Source organism: Lactuca serriola, chromosome 6, assembly GCF_051521515.1.
Source record: "Lactuca serriola cultivar US96UC23 chromosome 6, Lser_US96UC23_V15, whole genome shotgun sequence".
NCBI lineage: Eukaryota > Viridiplantae > Streptophyta > Magnoliopsida > Asterales > Asteraceae > Lactuca > Lactuca serriola.
The window spans coordinates 54608320-54635059 of NC_136413.1; the positions used below are offsets into that span (position 1 = coordinate 54608320).

Genomic DNA, 26740 nt, shown 5'->3' on the forward strand with positions numbered 1-26740 from the left:
TTTCATTTTTAAATCATTATTAAAACCATAATATCATCGCCACAATATAAAATTGATGGGTTTTGAGCATTCTAACACTCCTATGGTGTACATGCAACCCTATAAACCTTGGATCTATGTTTTCTCTATTATACATGAAAATATTCAATATTCCAAGGTTTCTTCCTAACTAGCATAATATGAAGTATTTACAATACAAGAATCTAGTAGAATGGCATACCTTTTGTTGAAGCTTGATGTCTTGAATCTTTAAGAGTTTAGTGTCTCAAGTGTTGCACCTCAAATGGTTCATACAACACCAAAAACCCTTGGAATAACTCGAGAAGAAGAATACGTAAGTTCACTCTTATGAAATCGGATTTGCCCTCTTGTGTACTATACACTAGTGCCCATTTCATGAACTAGAGACATCTTTATATAGTGTGGAGGATTAGGGTTACATTCATGTAAACCCTATACCCATGACCTTTCATTTCCATATGATCCATGGGTTAAACACTCCATGGACTATCTATAAAAGTTTAGCCCAACCTAAATGAACTTGGCCCATCCTATATATATATATATATATATATATAAGAGTCCATATTTAATTAGCTCCTTTTTTATCACTAAATTAATTCTAAATTAATTCTTGATCAATACTAATTAAATAATATGATTCCATATTAATATATTAGAACTTATAATATATTAATATAAATCATAATTATATTTTTTCTCATTTTGTCTATCCAATTGTTCCGATGCCATGCAACCCAAATGAACCATGCCGAATCGGGTCAAGTACATACCAATTATAGTTATGGACTTAGACACTAATCCAACAATCTCCCACTTGGATATAGGGATGTTATTCGGGTCGGAACCGAACCGAACCGACCCGAACCCAAATAAACCGAAAACCGAATAAGGGTAATTGTATGAACCAAAAACCGAACCAAATAAGCAATACGGGTACGGTTCGGTTCGGGTATTATTCGGTTCGGTTCGGTTCCGACCCGAATAACCCAAATAACATGTAGAAGATGATTAAGGAGCCAAATAACCCGAATAAACCGAATAACATTTACAAATAACATTTACAATGTGATTATAAATATTGTATTTTGTATGACTTGAATGGAGTTTGATCATAGTAGAAACTAGAAAACAACGATGATGAGACGATTATTTTTTCCAGACGCAAGGGTCAACTTTTTTTCTTATCATGAATAGACTTTGAAGTTTGAACTTTGAACCGGTGATGATCGATCAATGAGTCCAGGTTACCGTAAGTCGCAAGGGCAGTAGCCGCAACTGTCGATCAAAGAGTAATGTCACAAGGATGAGAAAAACCTCAATCGATCAAAGAAGTAATGTCGTTGACTCGTCGATTTGGTGTAATACGGATGATCAAATTCGATTGTGTTGATTTTTTTGGTGTATTACGTGGGTTTTATTGGGTAACGATCGATAGAAAAGAAGATCGAATAAGCAATCATGTTAGGAAAAAAAATGTGACTTTTCATATTCGGTTCGGTCCTTTTGGACCGAATAAGCCCTTATTCGGGTAACTCGAACCGAAAAACCCGAAAACCGAATAAGCCTTATATAGATACCCGAAAACCGAATCGAATTGCTTATTTGGGTCTAATTCGGTTCGGTCCGGGTTTTCTTGCCAAATTCTCATCCCTACTTGGATAAGTCTAAAAATATTATTGCGTATGACTCCAAAACCCGACTAACAATCGTAGCTCTTAAAGTCGCTGTCAAACTCTGATCTAGTCAATGACATGTCAATTAGATAAGGGATCATATATTCCTCCATTCTAGATATCATATGGACTGAGACATGGATTATAATCATTCTCTCTGTCCATTTGTTGTTTCCCAATTTCCGATTGATGAAGACTGACTAATTGAACAAATCAAATCAGTCCAGGCTTGGCCAAGCACTTAGGGGTGTCATCACTAAATCATCGAAGGGCCCATAGATATCGCTTTTATCCCTCCAAGGGTAAATGGAATGGATAAACTTCGACTCATATGCTTGTTCTACTACTTGTTGAATCATACATAAAGGCATGTTTTATAACAACGAGTTACCAATGCGTTTTCGTACAATCAATGTATAAGATATTATCATCTCATGATTCACTCGTGATAAAATCCATGAAGTGATTCTTGAATCCAATACTCGAATCTCATTCCAAGAGCAATCATGAATGTTGCAGCAACTTTTGCTATGTCTAAAAACTTTAGACATCTACAAACCCAATTCATGACAGTCTTGGCTTAATACCTACTTCCAACGTATTATCGACTGTGGATGGTTTCAATAACTTAGGTATTCGGGAAGTCTCAACATGCAAAGAGAAACATAAGAATAATCGAATCCAATATGGTCTCAGAACTTATGAATATAAATAAAACACCTTTTGTTTATCACCATATTGATTACACATTATTCATTGCATAATGTTTCAAATAATCAACTTAATACTTGAATTAAAACACTAGTCATGCCATGCTCCAAGCATGCACACTATGTTTGTCCAAACAATAGTTATGCCATACACCAAGTATACACACTATGTTTGTCTATGATCCTTACTTTTTGGAATAGATCAGTTGAACATAATTCCAATGATTCTCATTTCACAATCCAAAATCCTTATCGTAAATGTAAGAATTCCAAATTCCTTCCATTTACCAAAATCAGTTAGATTCTAAACTCGTATACATTGATCTTCTTGTAATGACTATGCACAAAGTCACAAAGACTTGACAACAAACATTACAAAGCACTCCAATGGAGATCAATTCCATGGAAACAAAGTCTCAAATTCAAAGTACATTCCTTTGAACATCCTTTTTACATTTAGTTTTTCTAATCTTACACAGATTTAATGAATATTTTCCTCCTATGGAAACATTTCCACATTCCCATTTTGACTATCACTTATGAACAAGAGTTGCCTCTTTTCAAAATATGTCAATATGGTTGTTTCCAAAAAATTTCACCATACTTCCAAATGTCCATGAGCAACCAATATTTGGTAAAACCTCATATTGTCCTCAAAAATTGGTTAATAATTTTAGTCATATCCAATTCTAGACCTTTTCCCCTCTTAATGCCCTAGGCATTTGGAAAATTTAGAAAGGATAAATATTATAGCACATGTTATCGATCCTATACCCGAAGCATATGGGACACGATTCATGATGTCTCACATAAAGACATGATCCTAGATCAGTCTTTTGCTACAATATTTTTTATTTGCCATGTTTTCATAATTTGACTATGAAGAGGGATGCCGTAATCATAATCGAATTTGAGAACGCAATATATATATATATATATATATATATATAGAATTTCTTTAAGTTGAACCATTCCAACATAAAATTCATATATATATATATATATATATATATATATATATATATATATATATATATCCTTGACTAAAGATTATTAAAATCTCAATTTACGCTTTTAGAATTGAAATGAAGAATAATTTCTTCTCTCTTAACCAATTGAAACTTTTGTTTTCTACAATTAACATTGATAACTTGCAATACTTATCATAATTATCATGCTCCCACTAATATGATAATTATTAGCATAACACTTATGCCCCCACTAGCTTTGACATGTACTCAGAAATCAGCTAGACTTCTAGAGTAGAAAACATTTTACTCTTACATTTGACAAGTGTTATAAACCTTCTTTAAGATGTGTCACTGAAGTTACAATCTTGGAGTATGACTCTAAGAATTGTTTTGGAACGAAGTATGACTTATCTTCTTGATTTAATCATTTCACAATTCATGATTCCACTTCTTATCCATAGGAATGCACTAAGATGTCCTTAGAGGACCAATTGTGATATGGTTTCTTAATCATTAAGATGATCACAAAAAATAATACTAAAGTACACTCCCATCTTTTCAGATTTGAATTTTTTTTATCTTTCTATCTAATTTGATTCTTCTCATTCGTTCTGCCATACATTGAAGCTTTTCTAATGTTTTAGACTTATACTTAGAACTTGTAAGTATATGCATATTTACTAAACTTTAGTAAATCACGACGAATAGTCTTATCGATCTTTGTGGTGGACCTGACTAGCGCACAACCAAGTGTACCCGATTCCTTTGTCCTTCACTTGACTCACATATACATGTGAACAAGGAATTAGTCTTAATTCTCCAAAGATGAAAATTATCATTCATCATACAATACAACTTGCATGATTCCAAGTTTCAGTCCAATTGAAACTTGGGTGATGAGAATATTTCCTTTTTTGGTAAATTTAGACACTACCACAAATGAAAGAATCAAATTCATATTTCCATTATTTCTAGAAATATACAAACATCAATTTTCCATAAATGTCATTGCAAGGAGATATAAAATAAAACAAAACAAAACTTTATTTATTTATTAAAATGTGGGAAAAAAAACTTTTTCCTTACAATGCAACTTTAAATGAAAACTATGCTATTACATATTTCCTAGCAATCTATCATAACTCTTAAGTAGTAGCTCAAGAATCTGATCTTTGATCCATATGATTAAAATCCATCTTCGCGATCAGATTCAACATATACTTCCTTTAAGGTTCCTTCCCTTTGCTTGATCCTGCCATACATCAAAATGTAACCTACTCACATCATATACTAAGAATCAATAATTATAAACTTAACATAGTTAGATAGTGGACTTACTTGAAGGAGAGTCAAAATTTTTTGATTCTTCCTTCTCTCAGATCCTTTAGGTAGTTAGGGCAGCTTCACTTCCAATGTTCCTTCTCTTGACAGTAAAGACATACAGACTCTTTGGGAATGGTACATGGGACTACCACAGACTTAGCCTTTCCCTTTACCATTTGGTCAATCGGTTTGACCATGTCCACTCCCTTTCCATTGGGAAGAGAAAGTTTTTCTGGACATCCAATGTTTCCATTGTCAATTCCCATGGAAGTTTGAGTAGTATATCTTCCACCCAATTTACTTTTCAAGTGCGCCAAAACATTTATGATCCAGCTGCAACAAGTAAATAAGAAAGATCAATAAGGGTCATGTCGTGATCTGTCATATAGCAGTCCTTAATGAACTTACTGTACGACTCAGGAAGTGACTGAAGAACGCAATCAATAGCCAACTTCCTTGGGACAACAACACCTAACATTCTCAACCTGTCGATGTGTGACTTCATTCCTAAGACATGAGTGCACACATGTCTTCCATCATTATGCTTCATTGTAAGCAGGGCTTGAGTGATCTTGAACTTTTCAAGTCTTCGAGCTTCTGGGTCAGGGAGAATATTGGAAGAGGTGGAGGAAGAGAAGTATGATTATTATGATCCAATCACGGGTCATCATCTTCATTAGAAAAGCTTGTTCCAAGAGATTTGGGAGATTATAGTTGTCTGGACCAGACATCTACAATGGGTGAAATTCAAGTTAGTTGATTTAAGTCCTTAATAGAACACCCAATATGAAATATTAAGGTTAGCACCCAACACAATATTTTATAACTTGGAAGAGGGATGCCGTAATCCAAGCTACAAAATATTTGAAGGTAGGTGAATGACGATTCACGAATTTCCACCACGACAAACGAAATAATTTATTAGGTTATAATTGGATTTGAAACTCCTAGATCTTTTGAGATTCATTGAACATTTCAATGACATGTTTCAATCTCGATTGTGCCCTATCAAGTTTTGTGACTGGGACGCCGAGGATCACAAAACAAGGTGTGAATAACCATGCAAATATACTTAGTACTCTTAATTTTTATCACCTAATCGATGTGCCGGTTAAGCACATATGCTCCACCGATCTATGATAAACCTTAAGCCACCCTTTGCCAACCTTGTTAAATCCAAGTTAGTGTGTCAGTTAACCACACGCGCTCCACTAACGACTTAAGCAAGGTGCAAAGTGTAATTTCATGGGTTAGCACAAAATTCACATTTTCCTAAAGTAACTAAGATTGGGAATTTATAAAAGGCTTAGTTACTTTATATTTATCATTATACTTATAATGAAGGAAGAATTAGAGTCCTATTAAATTCGTTCGGCTAACGACCCTCCACCAGTCAAGGAAGCGGTGGGTGAGAGTAGACACCCATTAAACTGCCATTTTATAGGCAGTAACCTTATACCCCCCCTTATAGACCGACTTCGTGAATGAGGCCTACTAACGATAATTTTCTATTAATCTAAACTAACTCATAAGAACAAGATAATTCAAATCAACCAATTTTCATTAAATTATCCTAACCATTAAACTAATACAAAACATGAATCTATTGACAATTATCTTTGAAATTGGATTAGCATGAACATTTCCACATCAAAAATAGGTTTACAAGTTCAAAAATAGCTTAGGGTACTGTTCCTAGTCAAATTCCAGCCAAAAAATTCGAATATATGCTGTCAGGGGGTCTAACTCATCGAGTGCATGAACCAACTCGTCGAGTTGGATGAATTTGCACATGGACTCGTCGAGTCCCCTGTCCAGACAGCAAAAAAATCGATTTTTCCAACTTTTTTCAGCAAATTGCATCAAGTATAATTGAAAACAAGCTTAGTCTCTGATACCACTAATGGGTTTTGTGCATTCTAACACTCTATGCTGTACATGCAACCCTATAAACCTTGGATTTTCTCTATTATACATGCAAATATTCAATATTCGAAGGTTTCTTCCTAACTAGCATAATATGAAGTATATACAATACAAGAATCTAGTAGAATGACATACCTTTTAATGGAGCTTGAAGTCTTGAATCTTTAAGAGCTTAGTGCCCCAAGTGTTGCACCTCAAATGGTTCACCCAACACCAAAAATCCTTGGAATAACTTGAGAAGAAGAACACTTAAGTTCACTCCTATGAAATCAGATTTGCCCTCTTGTGTACTATACACTAGTGCCCATTTTATGAACTAGAGACCTCTTTATATAGTGTGGAGGATTAGGGTTACATTCATGTAAAACCTAGTACCCATGAACTTTCATTTCCATAGGATCCATGAGTTAAACACTCCATGGTCTATCCATGAAAACTTAGCCCAACCTAAATGAACTTGGCCTATCCTATATATATATATATATATATATATATATATATATATATATATATATATATACACACACACACACACTAGTCGTTTACCCGCGTAATGCGGCGGTGAAAAATAGTTTTCTCGTGGTGATTAATTCATTTCGGTGAATAGTTTCATAGCGGCTATAAGATCAAACCATTAAGTGTTAACCAAGTTACAACATATTTATAATTTTTTAGTTCTTACAGTTTTCAAACGGTCATAAATCAATTTATATGTCATTTCTTTGCAAATTTCAGTTAATCACTCATAACGTAAACTTCAAATAACTATAACATTTTAAGTTGTTCGGAAACTTTGGCCGGCTTGATTATGGGTTTGTAATATTGATATTGTTTTTTTATTTCCATTCTATGTTGTTGAGTTGCTTTTTAGATCTTGAAACTCCCCTTTTTATAAACAAAAAATAATTTAAATTTCTTAACCATAATTTTAAAATCCAGCATAATATTAGAATATTTTTTTAATTAGAATATTTTTTAAAAATTTAAATTTTTTTAATTAGATCTTGAAACTCCCCTTTTTATCAATAATAGTTTTAAAATTTAAATTTTATTTAATTAGAATATTTTTTTAATATTAATTCAAATTTAAATAAAAAGCTAATTGAATTATAAGATAGTGTATAGAAATTTGTGTAAAAGTAAGAAAACTACATTATCTTGCATTAATCGATCAAAGAACCTTGTAAAAAGTAGGGGTGAGCAAACCCAAACCAAGAAACCGACGAAACTGAAACCGAAAAAACCGAACCGAAGCAAAACTGACGGTTTGGGTTTGAATTATTTAAAAACCAAAAAATCGGGTTCGGTTTCGGTTTTTACTCAGAACCGACCCATTCAACCCGAGAAACCGACCCATACTTAAAACCGACAAACCGCCCCAAGAAACTGACCCATCCAACCCTAAAAACCGACCCATACTTGATTGTTTTTTGGTTGTAATAGACTATTTTCGGTCTTTGGTTGTAACTTGTAATAGACTATTTGTTGTAAGACTCATGTTTTTTGAAGTATTTAACTTAAATTTGGTGTTTTTTGAAGTATTTAACTTGTTGCTTTATTTATGGAAAATGGGTTAAAATCCAAAACCCATGGGTTTAAACCCAGAACCCGTGAAGGTATGGGTTGAACCCAAGAAACCGAAAAACCGCCCAAACCGACCTTAGAACCCGAGAAACCGAACCGACTAGAAACCGATCCTATTGGGTTCTGAAAACCAGAAACCGACCACTTATGGGTTAACCGACCCATGCACAACCCTAGTAAAAAGTCAATGTTATTGCACTATTTTATTGACCGTTAGCTTTTTCTAGTTATTTATTGTTTCTTATTTTCTTAAAAATAAACGAACTTAATAGAAAAGTCTTATGCACCGAACACATATTTTTTATAGTTACTTATTGTTTCCTAGTGATGCATCTATGTTATTTATGAACTCAATTTATAAAAGGAACATTTTAATCAACTTTAAAGCAAATCATACAGCAAGGTGCATTTTGATAAATAGTTAATGATTTTAATTTTCTAAATCATTTTAGTTGTTATTTGCTTCCAGAAAATGTACATACTCAAACATAGGGTACCCTTAATTCTACGGACGGTGTATACGACGATAGTAGTAGTTTCATTTTGGCAATTGGTTTTATTTCCATAGACGGTAAACAATTTTTGTGCAATGTGTCGGCATCACATTATATCCAGACGACAATTAGCTTCCTGACAACAAATATTTTCTTATATTCAATGATCTCAATTAGAAAATTATGTAGTTACAGAGAAAATGATGGAAATTATACTATAAAAATTAATCACCAACATGAGACAATCTATCTATAAACGAAAAATAGTAAGATAAAGTTATACATTCTACGAGAGAAATCCAAAAAACAAAACCACCAAAAGCTATATCTTTAGAAATGTTATGAGATGATAAAAAAAATAAAAAAAATAATAATAAAAAAAGAAAAAAAAAACTTGTTGCTAAAGATTTATTTATCTACAAGCATCAAATTTTAGGATATTTGAGTAGATTATTATTTTAATTTGATAAAATCAATTGATAATTAATATATTAAGATATTTTTGCCGATTAATACATTAACAGATGATATTATCAAATCATGTTGTAGTACATTATTTATATAGAATTACATTATTTATATTTGTTTAATAATTAACAATGTAATATTATAATAAAAAAAATTAAACTTAAGATGTTAGAATGAAAAAAACTATTTAAATTCATCAATGTATAACTATTTCTAAGATGAGTTGTGTTATTAGAGAAGAAAAATGTTAATTAATATAAAAGATAATACCAAATGGACAAAAGGATGAAATGTTACAGGTTGTAAGAAAATAAATATAGTATGATACGATAAGAAACAAAAAATAAATAAATAAAATAAGTACATTGCTATTTGGGAAAAATACAAGTTGATCCCACAGTTGTACTTCAATCCAACCAATTGATCTTTTTACTTGACCATTAGTTATTATTTAATATTTATTAATAGAAGACAATGTAGCTTACGTCCTACAAATAAGAAGTTTCAAACTCAAATCCATACATCACAAAAAAATCCGAGAACAAACTATCATATCTCTAATTACAATGAAGCTTATAAGCCAACGTTTTTTGACAACAGACATTTTATTAAAATATAGCTAGCAAAATGCTAGAATCACAATAATTTAAGGCATTCTGGTGAAGGGTGATTACATTAGTCACTAAATTTTTAAGCCAATTAATGAAAATACTATTGTTATTTCTATTTTTAAGCCAATCGAAAACCATCTTATTCACCTCGCTAGCCAACAGATGACAGTTCCAAACCTTAACATTGAAGACATTAACACTTTTTTACCACCAAATTTTCCAGGAAAAAGCTATAAGTACAACCGAGACAACTTTTCATCACATAAGAAAGAGAGAAAAATAATTAAGGCTTACCAAATGCTAGTGAATCATATGCTAGAACAACCAACAAAACTACTCGAGTTACTAATAGTTGAAAATGGTGCTACAATAGCTTTTGAATTCCGATATTTCAATTGAACTTATGAACCATATTCCACACCTACCAATATATTTGCCCCTTTATTATGTAGCTAAATTGGTTGGATAATATACAAATGTTTATGGATGTCTTACCAAGAGTTGTAAGTGATCCTTGATCGTTCTTCAGTAACTTTTTCCGGTATACATTTTAACAAATATTTAGGATCAAAACATGAACATCATTTTGAACAACAGAAAAAATAGATTTTTACATTCTCCATGATGTTTTATCTCCTCTTACATGGAGGGACAATAATAAGTAAAATAAGTGTTTAAATGGAAAACATTCATCATTAGAACATGAAAAACTAAAAAACACAGTGTGATGAAGTATAATGCAATAATATGGAAAAAATAAAGGTACATTACAATAACAGAAAGAAATGAAAGTAGAAGCTTATAATAAACAAAATACTGAGACTTAATGCCTTTATTAAGACTATGCATATAATTATAAGAGACAGTAGACAACATACTTTTAGATAATTTTAGATAAGTGATTGTTCAAGATCCCTTCACGCATAAACTCACATGCTAGAGCCTTCAAACATCATTTATGCAGTACCAATCAATTAACAAAATTTTGATATTGTTGATTTACTTTCTGCTGTCAAAAAATAAAACAATAATTAATAATGAAAACTTGGGTCAAAAAGGTTAACGAAAATGAACATTAGATTAGAAAAAGGAAGTATTAATTCTCAAACATTCTTGAATTAAAGAAGTAGAATTGAAAGGAATGTGAAGGGATCATTGAAGTTTTACCATAGTAGTACAAATGATCTGATTGAATTATCGACTTTATATCTTGAAGTCATACGAGTGTTGATAAATTATTATATGTTCCGACAGCCAACTATAGCCCACTCCTCCTCGCACCAGGATTCAAATGTTTATATGGTCTAGACCTATTCGTCTTCTCATATACATTACAAAATAATTTTACAATCCATTAGAACCATAAAACCACCTAATATTTGTATTACTCCTCATAGTTACATATAAAGGAGATTATAATCATACTTTCAGCAAATATCTCATCACATAAATCAATATTCCATTTTCATCTCGACCAATGCCTATATGGGTTCAAAGACAACCTATAAAGTTAGAAACATGGAATCTATGAAATAAAATAAATAAATAAATAAACCTGTACAAAAAAGTGGGATGGTTTTAAACAAAAAAAGCTCAGCAATTTCACAAAACTCTAAAACGAAAAATGATAATAAGAACAATCGAGCCTGCAAAACTAAAATCAAAGAGATGCACACATCATACAAACATAGAAACACAAAGGGATGCACTTTCTTCTTACTTATATTTGAGTGGATAAGGAAAGAGGGCTGAGATCTGGACATCGGCTCGAGATCTGTACTTTGGAAATGTTAATAACAAATAAACATCTATTATAATAAATGAAGGTTTTTTTTGCCACATGTCCTCTTCTCATTCATTTGGACACATGGCATTTTCTAGAATTTTTAAATTTTCTATTTTCCACTTGTCATTTTATTGTATTTTTCATTTTATTAAATTAAAATTCCATATTTAATGTGTAAGGTAATATATATGTAAAGTATTTATTAGAAAAAAGTTTATATATGTAATGTATTCAATACATTAAAGTCTAATTAATTTTAATAATTCAAATTTTTCTTATTTTTCTTATACATTCAAACTTTTCAAATTGTTAAAATTTTATATTTATTTTTTTAATTAAACCCATGTAATACATGGGTCTCACACCTAGTAAGGAATAAAAACTACAAAAATATGAAAAATGACATCTATAATATACCCCTTTATCTTCTGATTTTCGATTCGTGTTGTAATAGCCCTAGTTTTCACTTTCAAAAAAAGAAAAAGAAAGTGTGCTTACAAATGTTAAAACCGTAAAAACAACATACCCAAATGATATTAAGATTTAATCTATAAGAGATAGAATGCTTTTCTTTCTTCCTTTTACATAGCAAGAAAGAGAGGTGAGTGGTGTGCTGGTGGTGACAACCGTCGACGGTCTGGTGGTGCGAGACCCATGGTGGTGGCGACCATAGATGGTGGTGAGAATTCACCATGATCTATCATGGAGCAAAGAAGAATTGTTAGTACATGGAATAAAGATGATGATGGGTCAAGGGTTAGTGGCAACGGCATGGTGGCGTTAATGAGTAAATGAGTAAAAGGGTGCAAGTCACCTTCATTTTTCTTGTAGAGAAAAAAAAATCGTTGGTTCCAGGGTTTCTGAAGGAGTCTCCCACTTTAAATGACGTTCAACTAAAAAAAGGGATTTGCCAAGATACATGGAGAATTAATAAGTCAGGTCAGTAGATGATAATGTGAGATGAGTTGGTCAAAGATAGATAAGATTTCAAAATAAAATTAGTTTATTTTTTATATTATTTTAATAAGAGATAATTGTACTTTAAGCTTATATATTTGTACTACTTAAAATATATTATTATTTTATTGATGGTTACTTGTACTGTTAGCTTACTGACTTGAACGTCTTAAAAAATATTATTATTATATTGAATCTATTTTTAGAAATAGTAAGATTTCCTTTATAATGTAGTATATATATATATATATATATATATATATATATATATATATATATATAAGAATCCATATTTTATTAGTTCCTTTTTTATCACTAAATTAATTGTTGATCAATACTAATTAAATAATATAATTCCATATTAATATAGTAGAACTTATAATATATTAATATAAATCATAATTATCTTTTTTCTCATTTTGTCTATCCAATTGTTCCGATGCTATGCAACCCAAATGGACCATGCCAAAATCGGGTCAAGTAAATACCAATTATAGTTATGGACTTAGACACTAATCCAACAGAAATAATAAACCATGTGTCTCAAAATATCGTAATATCTATCAACATATCAAAATCACATACCAAATATCAGAGTAAATCTCCCAGGCTAAAAACTGTGGTGTGTGCCATGCGATCATCCCAAGGCCTTCCCTTTGCTAGTGGAAGTACCTGAAACCAAAACTGAAAACCGTAAGCATGAAGCTTAATGAGCTCCTCGAAACTACCATATACCATACAAATAACATACAACTAGAATATATGGGCCCCACACACTCTCATGGAGATTCGGGCCCCGCCCACACTCCGTAGTCTAAGAGATTCGGGCCCTGCCCACACTCTATTTTCTAGGAGATTCGGGCCCCACCCACACTCTGTTGTCTAGGAGATTCGGGCCATGCCCATACTCTGCTGTCTAGGAGATTCGGGCACCGCCCACACTCCGCTACTAACATCCATACAAGTATCACACACACAACAAGTATATCTATCAAGCAATCACATAACTATACTCAAATAATACTATAATATTTGGGCCCCGCCCACACTCTACTCCTATGAGATTCGGGCCCCGCCCTCACATAGCTATTATCATATCACATATACGGCCGACGTTGGTGCCTTTGACCCGTTCCTACTGAAAGGGAACTCACCTCACAAGACTGACTGCTGAAAACTCGAGTGAGGAATCCCTGTCTGCTGCTCCGGCGACTCTTTGGCTATCAATTCTATAACAACACTTAATCAAAATCTGATAATCCTTCTTAGGGTAAAATGACCATTTTACCCATGGTCAAAGTCAAAGTCAAGTTCAAATCGCATTCAACCCCAACTCGTCGAGTCATCTCCCTACTCGGCGAGTTCATGAACAACTCAAACATGTGGTCAACTAATTCAACTCATCGAGTCCCTTAACAAACTTGTCGAGTTCTTCTTGTCATAAAGATCGGGATAGCTCGCTTCAACTCATCGAGTCCTTTCCTGGACTCGCCGAGTTCCCCTGTCTGATTGAGCCATCTTAATAGATTAACCCTTATCTTTTGGATCCAAGGTTCTTAGTTTGTTTGCTCATTGGAATGGCCTTTCTAAGGGTAAAGTTTCCAACTTTACCCGTTCATAACTCTTCTTAAAGGGTTTAGACAAAAACATAAGGACATGGATCTTGTCCAAAAATCCTTAGGATATTAAATCCACGCATGCAAACCTAGATCTAGGGTCTACCTATTAGATGATCACTAAAAGTTGTTGGATTAGATGTCTAAGCCCATAGCTATTTAGGTTGCATGGCATCGGAACAGTTTTGATAGACTTTTGTGAGAAGAGGATATTTATGATTTATTAATATATTATAAGTTCTAATATATTAATATGAAATCATATTATTTAATTAGTATCGATCAAGAATTAGTTTGGAATTAATTTTGTGATAAAAAAAGACTAATTAAATAAATGGGGATTGATTTGGTAAATCATTCATTCTTATAAAGTGTGCTTATGATCCATAGTTTTTCATGTTGGGCCAAACCCATGTGGTGACCCATAGATACTCCATGGAGGTTAAAACCCATTGATCATGAGGAATGTGGAAAGTCATGAGTTACATGGTGTAATCCTAATGTTCACACTATATAAGATGCCTCATATCTCATGAAATGTGACCTAGAGTCTTGGCAAGGAGGGCTAGCTAATTTCATGAAGTGCACGTGTTCTTCTCTCAAGTTATTCCAATTGTTGGTGGTGTTGTGTGATTGCATTTGAGGTGCAACACTTGGGGCACTAAGTTCTTAAAGGTCCAAGGCTTCCAACTACAACAAAAGGTATGTTCTCTAAGTTGTTTTATTACCCATGTATAAATTTTTGTATGCTAGTTAGGGTAATACTTTGGAAAGTTCAAGGTTTCATGTATATTAGAGAAAACATAGATCCAAGGTATTTAGGGTTGCATGTACACCTTAGAAGTGTTAGAATGCTCAAAACCCAACAGTGGTATCAGTTCCTAGGATTGCTTTCTCATATAATTGATGTTTCTTGTTTTTCCAAAGTTGTAAATGTGCCATTTTCGCATCTGACTGCTCACCACGACGTGACAGCTTTTACCACAATGTGGTGATGCACCTGTGAGCAGAATTTCATGTTTTGGCTTGCTATTGGATGAGGATCATTACCCTAAACTGTTTTTTGAACCTAGAAACCTGTTTTTCAGTAGGGTAATGTTCATGCTTGTCCAATTAAAAGATAACTGTCAAAGTTTCATTTTTTGTAATTGTTTATATGATTAATTACATGAAATATGTTTAATATGAATTGACTTGTTCTTATCAGTTTAATTTAGATCATAATCATATTGTTTGATTTTCTTGTTAGAATTTTTGATCTAAATGATTTTGATAAATTCCTTAACTTGTCCTCAAGTTATGGAAAATGAAAAGTTTTTCATTTACATGGATCATTAAAAAGTCATAGGTTATAGAAAATGAAGAGTCCTGCCCATAAATGGTTTTATAAACTCCATAACTTGTCCTCAAGTTATGAAATGCCAAAAGTCTTTTCATTAAAGCCTATATTAAACTCATAAGTTATGGATTCTAATAGTTTTTGAATAGTTCAAAACTTGCCTTCAAGTTTTGGAATTTTTAAATGTAAAAGTATAACTTTTGAAACATTTAATTCCAAACCCTAGAATTTTAAAAGTTTAAAATTCAACCCTTATACTATTATAATATTATAGATTTAATATTTATTTATATGTGTAAGAGTAAAGCCGGTCTTACCGTTAGTAGGCCTAATTCACGAATCCGGTCTATAAGGGGGTATAAGCTTACTGCCTATAAAATGGCAGTTTAATGGGTGTTCACTCTCACCCACCGCTTCCTTGACTGGTGGAGGGTCGTTAGCCAAACGGGTAGGATAGGACTCTAATTATCCCTTCGTTAAAAGTATAATGATAAATATCAAGTAAGTAAACACTTATAAATTCCCAATCTTAGTTACTTAGGAAAGTGTGAATATGGTGCTAACCCATGAAATTGCACTTTGCACCTTGTTAAGCCGTTAGTGGAGTGTGTGTGGTTAACCGACACACTAATCGGGACTGACAATGCGTGACAAAGGGTAGCTTGATGTTAATCATAGATCAATGGAGCGTGTGTGGTTAACTGGCACACTGATTAGGTGGTTGTAACATCGGGTGTACCAAGCTATTTTGCATGGTTATTCACACCTTGTTTGTGATCCTTGGCATCCCAGTCACAAACTTGAAGGGTGCACTCGAGATTTAGACATGACATTGAATTATTTAATGAGTCTCAAAGGATCGCTTAAAACCTAATTTTTTTTTTCGTTTTTCATGGTGGAAATTGGTAAATCGTCATTTACCTACCTTCAAATATTTTGCAGTTTGGATTACGGCATCACTCTTCCAAATTGGAAAATATTGTGTTGGGTCCTAGCCTTAATATTTCATTTGGGTGTTATATTAAGGACTAAATCAACTAACTTGAATTTTGTAGATTTCTAGTTTAGGCAACTATGATCTTCCAAAATCCTTTGGAACAAGCTTTCCTCTTGAAGATTTTGTCCCGTGGTTGGATCGTGGAAGTCATACTTCACTTCCTCTACCTCCTCTAATAATTCTCCATAACCCACCAGTTCAAAGACATTAAAAATTCAAGGTCACTCAAGCCCTACTTGCAATGAAACATCAAGATGGAAGGCATGTGTGTACTCACATCTTGGAGATGAAGTCACATATTGACAGGTTGAAAGTATTGGGTGTCGAAGTCTCAAGGAAGTTGGCTATTGACTGGGTTCTTCAGTCACTTCCTAAGTCATATAGTGAGTTCATTAAGGACTACTATGTGATAGACCACACCATGACCCTGGTTGATCTTACCTATTTGCTTGTTGCTGATGAATCAGCAATGATGTGGCACACTGGAAAAGCAAATTTTGATGGGAAAATCTACTCTCCAAACTTCCATGGACATTGACAATGGAAACATTGGAAATCCAGAAAATATTTCTCTTTCCAAGGGAAAGAGAAAGGCTAAGTCTAAGATTGTCTAGTGTACCATTCCCAAAGAATCTATACGTTTCTGTTGCCAAGGAAAGGGGCATTCGTTACGCAGTGTCCCTGACTACCTGAAAGATCTGAGAAAAGGTAGAATCGAAAAGTTTGACTCTGCTTCAGGTAAGTCTACTATCTAACTCTATTAAGTTCCTAATTGTTGATTCTTAACACATGATGTGAAAAGGTTGCATTTTGATGTTTTGTAGGATCATGCAAAGGAAATGAATCTTAAAGGAAGAGTATGTTGAATCTGATCGCGAATATGGATTTGAAATCGCATGGTTCGAAGATCGGTTTTTTGAGCTGCTGCTTAGGGGTTATGATAGATTTCTAGGAAATATGTAATAACATAGTTTTCATTTGTAATTGCATTGTAAGGTAATTTTTTTCCGCATTTTATAAATAAATAAAATTTTGTTATATTTTATTATATCTCCTTTGCAATGGCATTAGTGAAAATTAATGTTTGTATGTTTCTATGTTAGCAATATGGATTTGATTCTTTCGTTTGTGGTAGTGTCAAAATTTGCCAAATAAGGAAAGATTCTTGTCACCCAAGTTTCAATTGGACATACATGGAATCATGCAAGTTGTATTGTATGATGAATGAGAATTTTCATCTTTGGTAAATTAAGACTAATTCCTTGTTCACATGTATACGTGAGTTAAGTGAAGGACTAGGGGATTAGGTACACTGGGTGTGCGCTGGTCAAGATCCACCACAAAGATCAATAAGACTATTCGTCATGATTCACTAAAGTTTAGTAAACATGGTTATGCTTACAAGTTTAAGTATAATTATGAAACATTGGAAAAGGTTCAATGTATGGCAGAACGAATGAGAAGAATCAAATTAGGCAGAAAGATAAAAGTTTCACCAATCTGAAAAGATGATTATGCTTACAACCATATCACAATTGGTTCTCTAAAGGCATCTTAGTGCATTTATATGGCTAAGAAGAGGAACTGTGAACTGTGAACTGTTGAAATAGTTTAAATAAAAAAGATGAGTCATACTTCGTTCCCAAAACAAGTCTTAGAGTTATACTCCAGGACTGTAACCTTGAGTGACATAATCTTAAGAAATGTTTATAACACTTATCAAATGTAGAGTAAAAGTTTTCTACTCATGTACATTTGAAATTGGTGAGTTGTGATGTTTTGGATAAAACAAAGACCAACTAAGACCAATTGTGTGAAGTGTTTGTCTTGATAAGAATCCACACTAACTCTTGAATATTTGATTTGTCAAGGAATGGTTCATGACAAAAGAATCATATATGTCAAGAGGTCAATGGGAGTCTTAAAGATCTTGACAAGTTTCAAGAACTGATCAAGAATAAACCTATTGTTAAACACTAGCACACAACTTGAGGTTTGTAACCTATGTTGTTGATATATTCTTATTTTGTGCCCATTCTAGTTAAAGTTGACTATGCATGTGAGTTCTATGAGTTCTCAGGTGTTTACATAACTACTTTGAAGCAATGGTAAGCCCTTGAGTTGCCAAGTGGCAAGAAATTAAGATTGAACAAGCTCAGTCCATATGAGTTTGGATTTATCACTAACCTTGTCTTATGATTATGGTTATGACAAATTCACATAGATAGGAATACATACACCATAAAATTTAAGTGTCACAAGGTTTCTCTTTGATTAATGAAAATGATGGTGAGGAAACACTTTCACTAAGTAGATTTTAAGGAGATAGCAGTTGTGATATTTGCATTTAGAAATTTGATTATGATTACGACATCCCTTTTCATATTTCGAATTGTGAGAAATGTCAAAAGGTCTAAACATTTGTGACTTATTGCTGTAAGTTCTTAAATTGTTTAGACACACATGTGAGCTATCTAAGGAAAGGTGTATGAGTTTGGAAAGCCTAGATAAAGTCTTATCAAAGCATCTCATATCATAAATCTGAAATTTGGTAAGAAAGTCAACAAAGTGTTGATTTCTAGAAGTCCAACTGATTTCTGACTACGTGTCAAAGCTAGTGGAAGCATAAGTGTTATGCTAATAAGGATGTAATTATTATTCTAGTGGGAGCATAATCAATTTTGGTGAATGTTGCAAGTTGGCAATGTTAATTATAGAACACAAAAGTTTCAATTTGCAAGTTGCAGAGTTTGAAAAGTTGTTTTGCTATAATTAAGGGAGAGGAATTCATACTTCATTTCAAATCTAAAATCTTAGATTGAGATTTTAATCAATTTTAGTCAAATATATATATATATATATATATATATATATATATATATATATATATGAATGTTATGTTGGAATGGTTCAACATAAGGAAATTCTATATATGGAAATGTTAATTGCGTTCTCAAAAAATTTGATTATGATTACGACATCCCTCTTTATAATCAAAATTATGAGAACATGGCAAACAGAAATATTTTAGCAAAAGACTTATCAAGTATCATATCTTTATGTTAGACATTATGAATCGTGTCCCATATGCTTCGGGTATAGGATCGATTGCATATGATATAATATTCTCGTGTTTTAAATTTTCCAAATGCCTACGGCATTAAGAGGGAAGAGTATATAACTGGATATGACTAAAGTGGTTAAACAACTGTTAAGGATAATCTAAGGACAGTTGGAAGTATAGTAATGGAAGGACCATATTGACATTATTATGGATAGACATGAGTCTATTAATAATGAGTTGTAGTATGAAAAATATGGAATGTTTCCATATTGGGAGTTGAAGAATAGATGAGAAAGTTAGAAACTTTTATGCAAGAAGGATGTTTAAAGGAATGTACTTTGAATTTGAGACTTCATTCCAAGGAATTGTCTTGTAACAATCTCCAAAGGAATATTTTGTAATATCATTGCTCAAGTCTCTATGACTTTTGGCACCTAGACATTACAAAAGAGTCATTGCATGATAGTTTAGAATCTAACACTTTCTAGCAGTGATAAGAATTTGGAATTCTTACACTTGCAATGAGGATTTGGAATTTTGAAATGAGCTTCATTGAAATGTTTCACAAATTAAGGACCATAGACAAACATAGTGTGTATTCTTGGTGCATGGCATAACTATTGTTTAGATAAACATAGTGTGCATGCTTGGAGCATGGCATAACTATTGTTTTAATTCAAGTATTGAGTTGATTATTCAAAACATTATACAATGAATAATGAGTAATCAGTATGACTCAAAAGTTTTTGGGCCATATAGGATTAGTATTATTATTGTGTTTCACTTTGGATGTTTTGACTTCCTGAATAACTAGGTTATTAAAACCATCCACAGTCGATCATACTTTGGAAGTAGGTATTAAGGAAAGACTATCATGAATGGGTCTGTATTTTGTCTAGGACAAAGTGGTTGTAGTGTTCATAAGTATTCTTGGAATAAGATTCGAGTATTGGATTCAACCCACACTCATTTGGATCACTTCATGGATTTTATCATGAGTGATCATGAGACAATAATATCTTATATTCTTCAAATGGAGACGTGTGAGTTGTAATTACAAGTCGGTTGCACATTGATATATGTATACGCACCACTAACTTGGATGTTATAAAACATATTGTTGTGTGAAATTTGATGTGTAAGTACAAGCGAGCATTTGGGTCGAATTTTATCCGTTCCTTTTACCCCATGTGGATAAAAGTGGTATTTGTGGGCCCCTCGATGATTTAGTGATGATATCAGGCCTGGATTGATTTGATTCGTTCAATTAGTCAGTCTTCATAAATCGAAAATCAGGAAACAACAGATGGATAGAGATAATGATTATAATCCATGTCTCAGTCCATATGATATCTAGAATGAAGGAATATATGATCCCTTATCTAATGGACACGTCATTGACTAGATTAGAGTTCGACAATGGCTTTTAAGAGCTACGATTGCTAGTCGGGTTGGAGTCATGATTGCAATAAAAGTTATTAGCTTTATCCAAGTGGGAGACTATTGGATTAGATGTCTAAGCCCATAAATATTATTGGTATGTACTTGACCCGAGAGTAGCATGGGCTATTTGGGTTCCATGGCATCGAAACAATGTTGATAGACTTTTGTGAGAAGAGGATACTTATGATGTAATAATATATTATAAGTTCTAATATATTAATATGAAATCATATTATTTAATTAGTATTGATCAAGAATTAGTTTTGAATTAATTTTGTGATCAAAAAGAGACTAATTAAATAAATGGGGATTGATTTGGTATATCATTCATTCTTATAAAGTGGGGTTATGATACATAGTTCTTCATGTTGGGCTAAACCCATGTAGTGACCCATGGATACTCCATGGAGGTTAAAACTCATTGATCACGAGGAATGTGGAAATTCATGAGTTACATGGTGTAATCCTAATGTGCACACTATATAAGACGCCTAATAGCACATGAAATGTGACCTATAGTCTTGGCAAGGAGGGCTAGCCGATTTCATGAAGTGCAAGTGTTCTTCTCTCAAGTTATTCCAATTGTTGGTGGTGTTGTGTGATTCCATTTGAGGTGCAACACTTGGGGCACTAAGTTCTTAATGGTCCAAGGCTTCCAACTACAACAAAAGGTATGTTGTCTAACTTGTTTTATTACCCATGTATAAATTTTTGTATGCTAGTTAGGGTAACACCTTGGAAAGCTCAAGCATGCATGTATATTAGAGAAAACATAGACCCAAGGTATTTAGGGCTACATGTACACCTTAGGAGTGTTAGAAAGCTCAAAACCCAACAAAAGTCTCAAGCTTTCTTCCATGCATGGCCTTTTTGGGCTCAAAAGAGAATAAATACTTCTTTAGCACTTGCATGAGGACTCTAAGGGCATAAAGGGCATAAGGTGTTTAAATAGGGTGCAAAACCATGAAATTAGGGTTTCACCCTGACTGAGATACTCACCGAGTAGACAACTTAAACTCCACGCATAGTTTTCCTTCTACTCGACGAGTTAGGGCTACCAACTCGTCGAGTCCTTCTCTCAAAATAAATAAATAATTAAATTAAATGTGTACCAGGGAACCGGGCGTTACATCAGATGAGAACCCAGCAGATCCCCTTATGAAGGGACTAAGTAGGGTTAAGCATTTGCAGCATGTGAGGAGCATTGGGCTGAAGGATGATATTAGTTTTAATGATTAGATAGCTTTTTTGAAACTTGTAATACATAAAATGTGAATAATATAATTATTCTGGAAGTCAAAACATGCAAAATGAAACAATAATAAACAATTTTCACATGATTGTAACTTTACTTAAAAATAAAACACCTTATATTTAATCATCAAATGTAATTGACATTTGATGATTAAATAGAAGGTGTTTTATTTTTGAGTAAAGTTACTATCTTGTGTCAATTGTTTACTATTGTTTCATTTTGCATGTTTTGACTTCTAGAATAATTATATTATTCAAACTATCCACAGCTGATCATACTTTGGAAGTAGGTATTGAGGCAAGACTATTATGAATTTGGCTTGTAGATTGTCTGAAGTGTTTTAGACACAACAAGATATTGCTGCAACATTGATGAGTGCTCATAAGGTCTTGCTCACTTGAATCATTTCATGGAATTTATCACGAGTAATCGTGAGACAATAATATCATATAAGTCTTCAAAACAAGATATATGAGTTGTTAACTATGAGTTGGTTGTACATTGATAGTGCGAAAATGCATCAGTAACTTGACGTTATAAAACGCACTGTCGTGTATGATTTAACAAATAGTTAGTAGAAGCATATGATGTCGAAGTTTATCTATTTCTTTTAATTCATGGAGGATTAAAAGCGATATCTTAGTCCCCTCGATGATTTTGTTTTGACTTATGTGTCGGGCCCGGTCGAGACTAAATTGATGTGTTCAATTAAGTTCTCTGTCAAACAAATTGAAAATCGAGAAACAAACTGCTGGACAATAAGTATGAAATTGTTCCATGTATTTGTCTGGCTGATATCTTGAAGAACAGAGGATAATATGATCACTTATCCAAAGGATGCGTCACTGACTGGGTTAGAGTTCAACAGTGGCTTTTAAGAGCTATAATTGCTAGTCGGTTTTAAGACGTACTTGCAGTTATAGTTATTATACTTATCCAAGTGGGAGACTGTTGGATTAGGTGTCTAAGCCCATAACCATAATTGGTATGTATTTGACCCGAGAGTAGCATGGTCCTTTTGGGTTGCCTTCACCAATGCAACTTGATAGGATAGGCTTTTGAGAATAAGCTTATTTGTGATTTGATAATATATTACAAGTATAATATATTAATGTGAAATCATATCATTTAATTAATATTGATCAAGAATTAATTTGGAATTAATTTAGTGATCAAAAGAGACTAATTAAATATACGGGGACTGATTTGGTAAATCAATGATTGTTATAGTGTGGGCCAATGCTCCATGGTTATTTAGGATGGGCTAAACCAACATGGATGGTCCATGGAGGTTTAACCCATGGAGCCTAAGTAATATGAAGAGTCATGGTGCATTAGGGTTTGGAAGGATGTAAGCCTAGCACTTGTCACACTATAAAAGGAACTCCCTATAGCTAAAATTAGTTTCGACATACATTCTTGGAGAGTGTGAATCAATTTTGTGCTAAGCAACTTATTCTCTCAAGCCTCCTTTTGCACTGTGTGTTTGTGACACATTACATGCATCACATTTGAGGTGATAAAGCTTTTGAAGGCCAAGAACTACATGTCCTACTAAGAGGTAAGTTATCTAACTAGTTATGTTGTTCAATTGTCAAATCATATGCTAGTTAGGATGTATGCTTTGGAAAATCAAATTGCATGTATAGTTAGAGAAAACATAGATCCAAAGCATCTAGGGTTGCATGTGCACCATAAGGTTGTTAGAGTCCTTAAAACCCTTCAATAACATCAAAATCCCTTGTAGTCTTCGAAAATTGTGTAATTAAATCGATGGTGATCTGCTCCCAGTTCCATAGTGGAACCTCTAAGGGCTGCAACTTTCCATGAGGGCACTGGTGCTCGGCCTTGACCTTTCGGCAGGTCAAACGTCTCTTTACAAACCTTGCCTCATCTCTCTTCATACATGAGCACCAGTAACTATGCTTTAGGTCGAGATACATCTTGGTAGCCCCTGGATGAAAGGAAAATCTTGACTTGTGGGCCTCCTCCATCAATATCCGTCGAGCCCCACCTGCATAAGGTACCCAAATCCGTCCATGAATTGTCAAAAGCCCCTACTATTGATATAAAATGCTGAAATCTGACCAATCAACCACTCACTTTTATGATTCTCTTCCTTTATGGCCTTCGATTGCTCTTCTTTGATAATCTCCAAAACTGGGGTCATCACTGTCATCCTCATACACACATCTCGAATCTGGGCACTAACCGCCCTATGGCTCAAGGCGTTGGCCACCACATTGGCCTTTCCTGGATGATGCAGAATCTGACAATCGTTATCTTTCACTACATCCAACCTCTTCCTCTGCCTCATGTTCAAGTTAGGATGATCCATTATATATCTCATGCTCTTATGGTCTGTGTAGATGGTACACCGAACACCATAAAGATAGCAATGGCAAATATAGAGAGCGAAAACCACCGCCCAGCTACAAATCATGAGTGGGATAGTTCGCTTCGTGAGGCTTTTAGCTACCTCGAAGCGTATGCAATCACATGCCCCCTCTACATTAGCACAACACCCAACCCTGTGATGGAAGCATCACAATAGACTAAGAAATCCTCAACTCCCTCAGGAAGGGCAAGTACCGGTGCCTCACACACTCTCTTGCAAAGAGTCTCGAATGATGCATGCTTCTCAAGCCCCTAATTAAACACAACATCTTTCCTCTTCAACTTAGTGAGAGCAACAACAATATTAGAAAAGTATTGAATGAATCTCCGGTAAAATCCTACCAAACCGAGGAAGCTCCGAATCTCAGATGGAGATCTCGACACTTCCCACCACATTGCCACCTCTATCTGGGCTGGCTCAACCAAGATACCATTGTGGTTGATGAGGTGTCCCAGAAACTCCAAGAATCTCGCACAAATGCTCCTCGTGCTGCTTTATGGTCTTTGAATAAACCAGAATGTCATCGATGAAGACGATCACCGATCGATCCAACATGGGATAGTACACCCGGTTCATGAGATCCATGAACGCCGTCAGTGCATTGGTGTGCCTAAGAAGACATCAATACGAAGTCGTAATGCCCATAGTGATTTCGGAAGGCTGTCTTCTAAATATCTTCCTCTGACACCCTCATTTGATGGTAGCCGGACCTCACATCGATTTTGGAAAACCAAGATGCCACCTGCAACTAATCAAAGTGATCATCAATCTTCAGCAATGGATAACGGTTCTTCACCATCAGCTTGTTCAACTCCCTATAATCAATACACATCCAATGTGAACCATCCTTCTTTTTGACAAAAAGTATCGGTGCTCCCCAAAAAGAACTTCTCACATGAATAAACCCTTTTCCTAATAGATCTTGAAGCTGAGAGGATAAACCCTGCCCCTTTGGAGGTTCAAGATGGTAGGGTGCCTTGGCAATCAGCACCGCACCTAGGATCAAATCAATCTGAAACTCCACTTGCCTCGCAGGAGGTGCACTCGGTAACTCCTGGGAAAAAATATCGGCAAAATCGCATACAACAGAAACATCAGAAATGGAAATTGATCCCTTTTCCTCAACCCGAGTATCCATTACATATGCCAGATAACCTATACACCCATGCTTCAAACTCTGTCTTGCCCTGGTGGCAAAACAGAAGGGTGATCCCGACCTAGTATCCTCACCGTAGATGGTCAATGCTCCCCCACTATGGTGTAGAACTGTCACCATCTGACGCTCATAGTCAATCAGAGCCCTAAACCGGGTCAACCAATCCATACCCACGATCACACAGACATCTCCCATGGCAATAGGGATAAGATCTATCAGATAACCAACACCAAAAACCTTTAAAACACAACCTCGATAGATATCAGTATCGGAGACCAGACACTCATTAGGTATAGAGATTCTCAAGGGCCTGCTCAAGAACTCATATGCAATAATGAAACCACGACAAAAAGATGATGACACAAAAGACCGACTTGCACCCAAGTCAAACAGCACAAGCACGGGTACATAATTCACAAGAAAAGTACCTACACGATAAATAACATAAGCAACATAAATAAATCAGCAAAATAAAAAAAAAAGCACATACCAGCCATGATGTGTGGAGCTACTCGAGCCTCCTCTATTGTCAACTTAATTGCTCTCCCTCAAGCCCTCAGTGTCTCGGCCTTCCCCTGTCGGCCATCAATAATACATAGGGTCGCGGGGGCCGGTGTCTGAACTTCCCTAGATGCAAGTTGAGGACACTTGACCCTCATATGTACTGTCTGGTTGCAATTTGAAGCAAACTCGAAATCCCTTGGGGAAATCCCTAGCCAAATGTCCATTCTTGCCACACTAGTAGCAAGCCATCCCTGACAGACAAGGTCCCTCGTGCCCTTTGTCACACTTACCACAAGTGCGGTCCTTCTAGCCTCCAGCTCTCGAGTCAACGGGCTTAGGCTGATTAGTATGTACTAACATCCTATCTCTCAGATGGGTCTGCCTCTCCTCTCTAGCCAAGGTCTCTAGCTCAATCACTCTCCTCTTAGAATTGGTTTGTAG

The 26740-nt window shown here is 34.4% G+C and overlaps 2 protein-coding genes across 2 annotated transcripts; both read right to left on the reverse strand.

Moving 5' to 3' along the window:
- Positions 1 to 23953: 23953 nt before the first annotated feature.
- Positions 23954 to 24579, reverse strand: LOC145059768 (uncharacterized). Its single transcript, XM_079007556.1, has 2 exons — positions 24345 to 24579; positions 23954 to 24255 (listed from the first exon to the last, which is right to left on the reverse strand). Exons 1-2 carry the CDS (start codon positions 24577 to 24579, stop codon positions 23954 to 23956), a joined length of 537 nt encoding a protein of 178 aa, XP_078863682.1.
- A 727-nt stretch (positions 24580 to 25306) lies between these two features.
- Positions 25307 to 26292, reverse strand: LOC145059769 (uncharacterized). Its single transcript, XM_079007557.1, has 3 exons — positions 26286 to 26292; positions 25535 to 26223; positions 25307 to 25381 (listed from the first exon to the last, which is right to left on the reverse strand). Exons 1-3 carry the CDS (start codon positions 26290 to 26292, stop codon positions 25307 to 25309), a joined length of 771 nt encoding a protein of 256 aa, XP_078863683.1.
- Between the last annotated feature and the right edge of the window lie 448 nt (positions 26293 to 26740).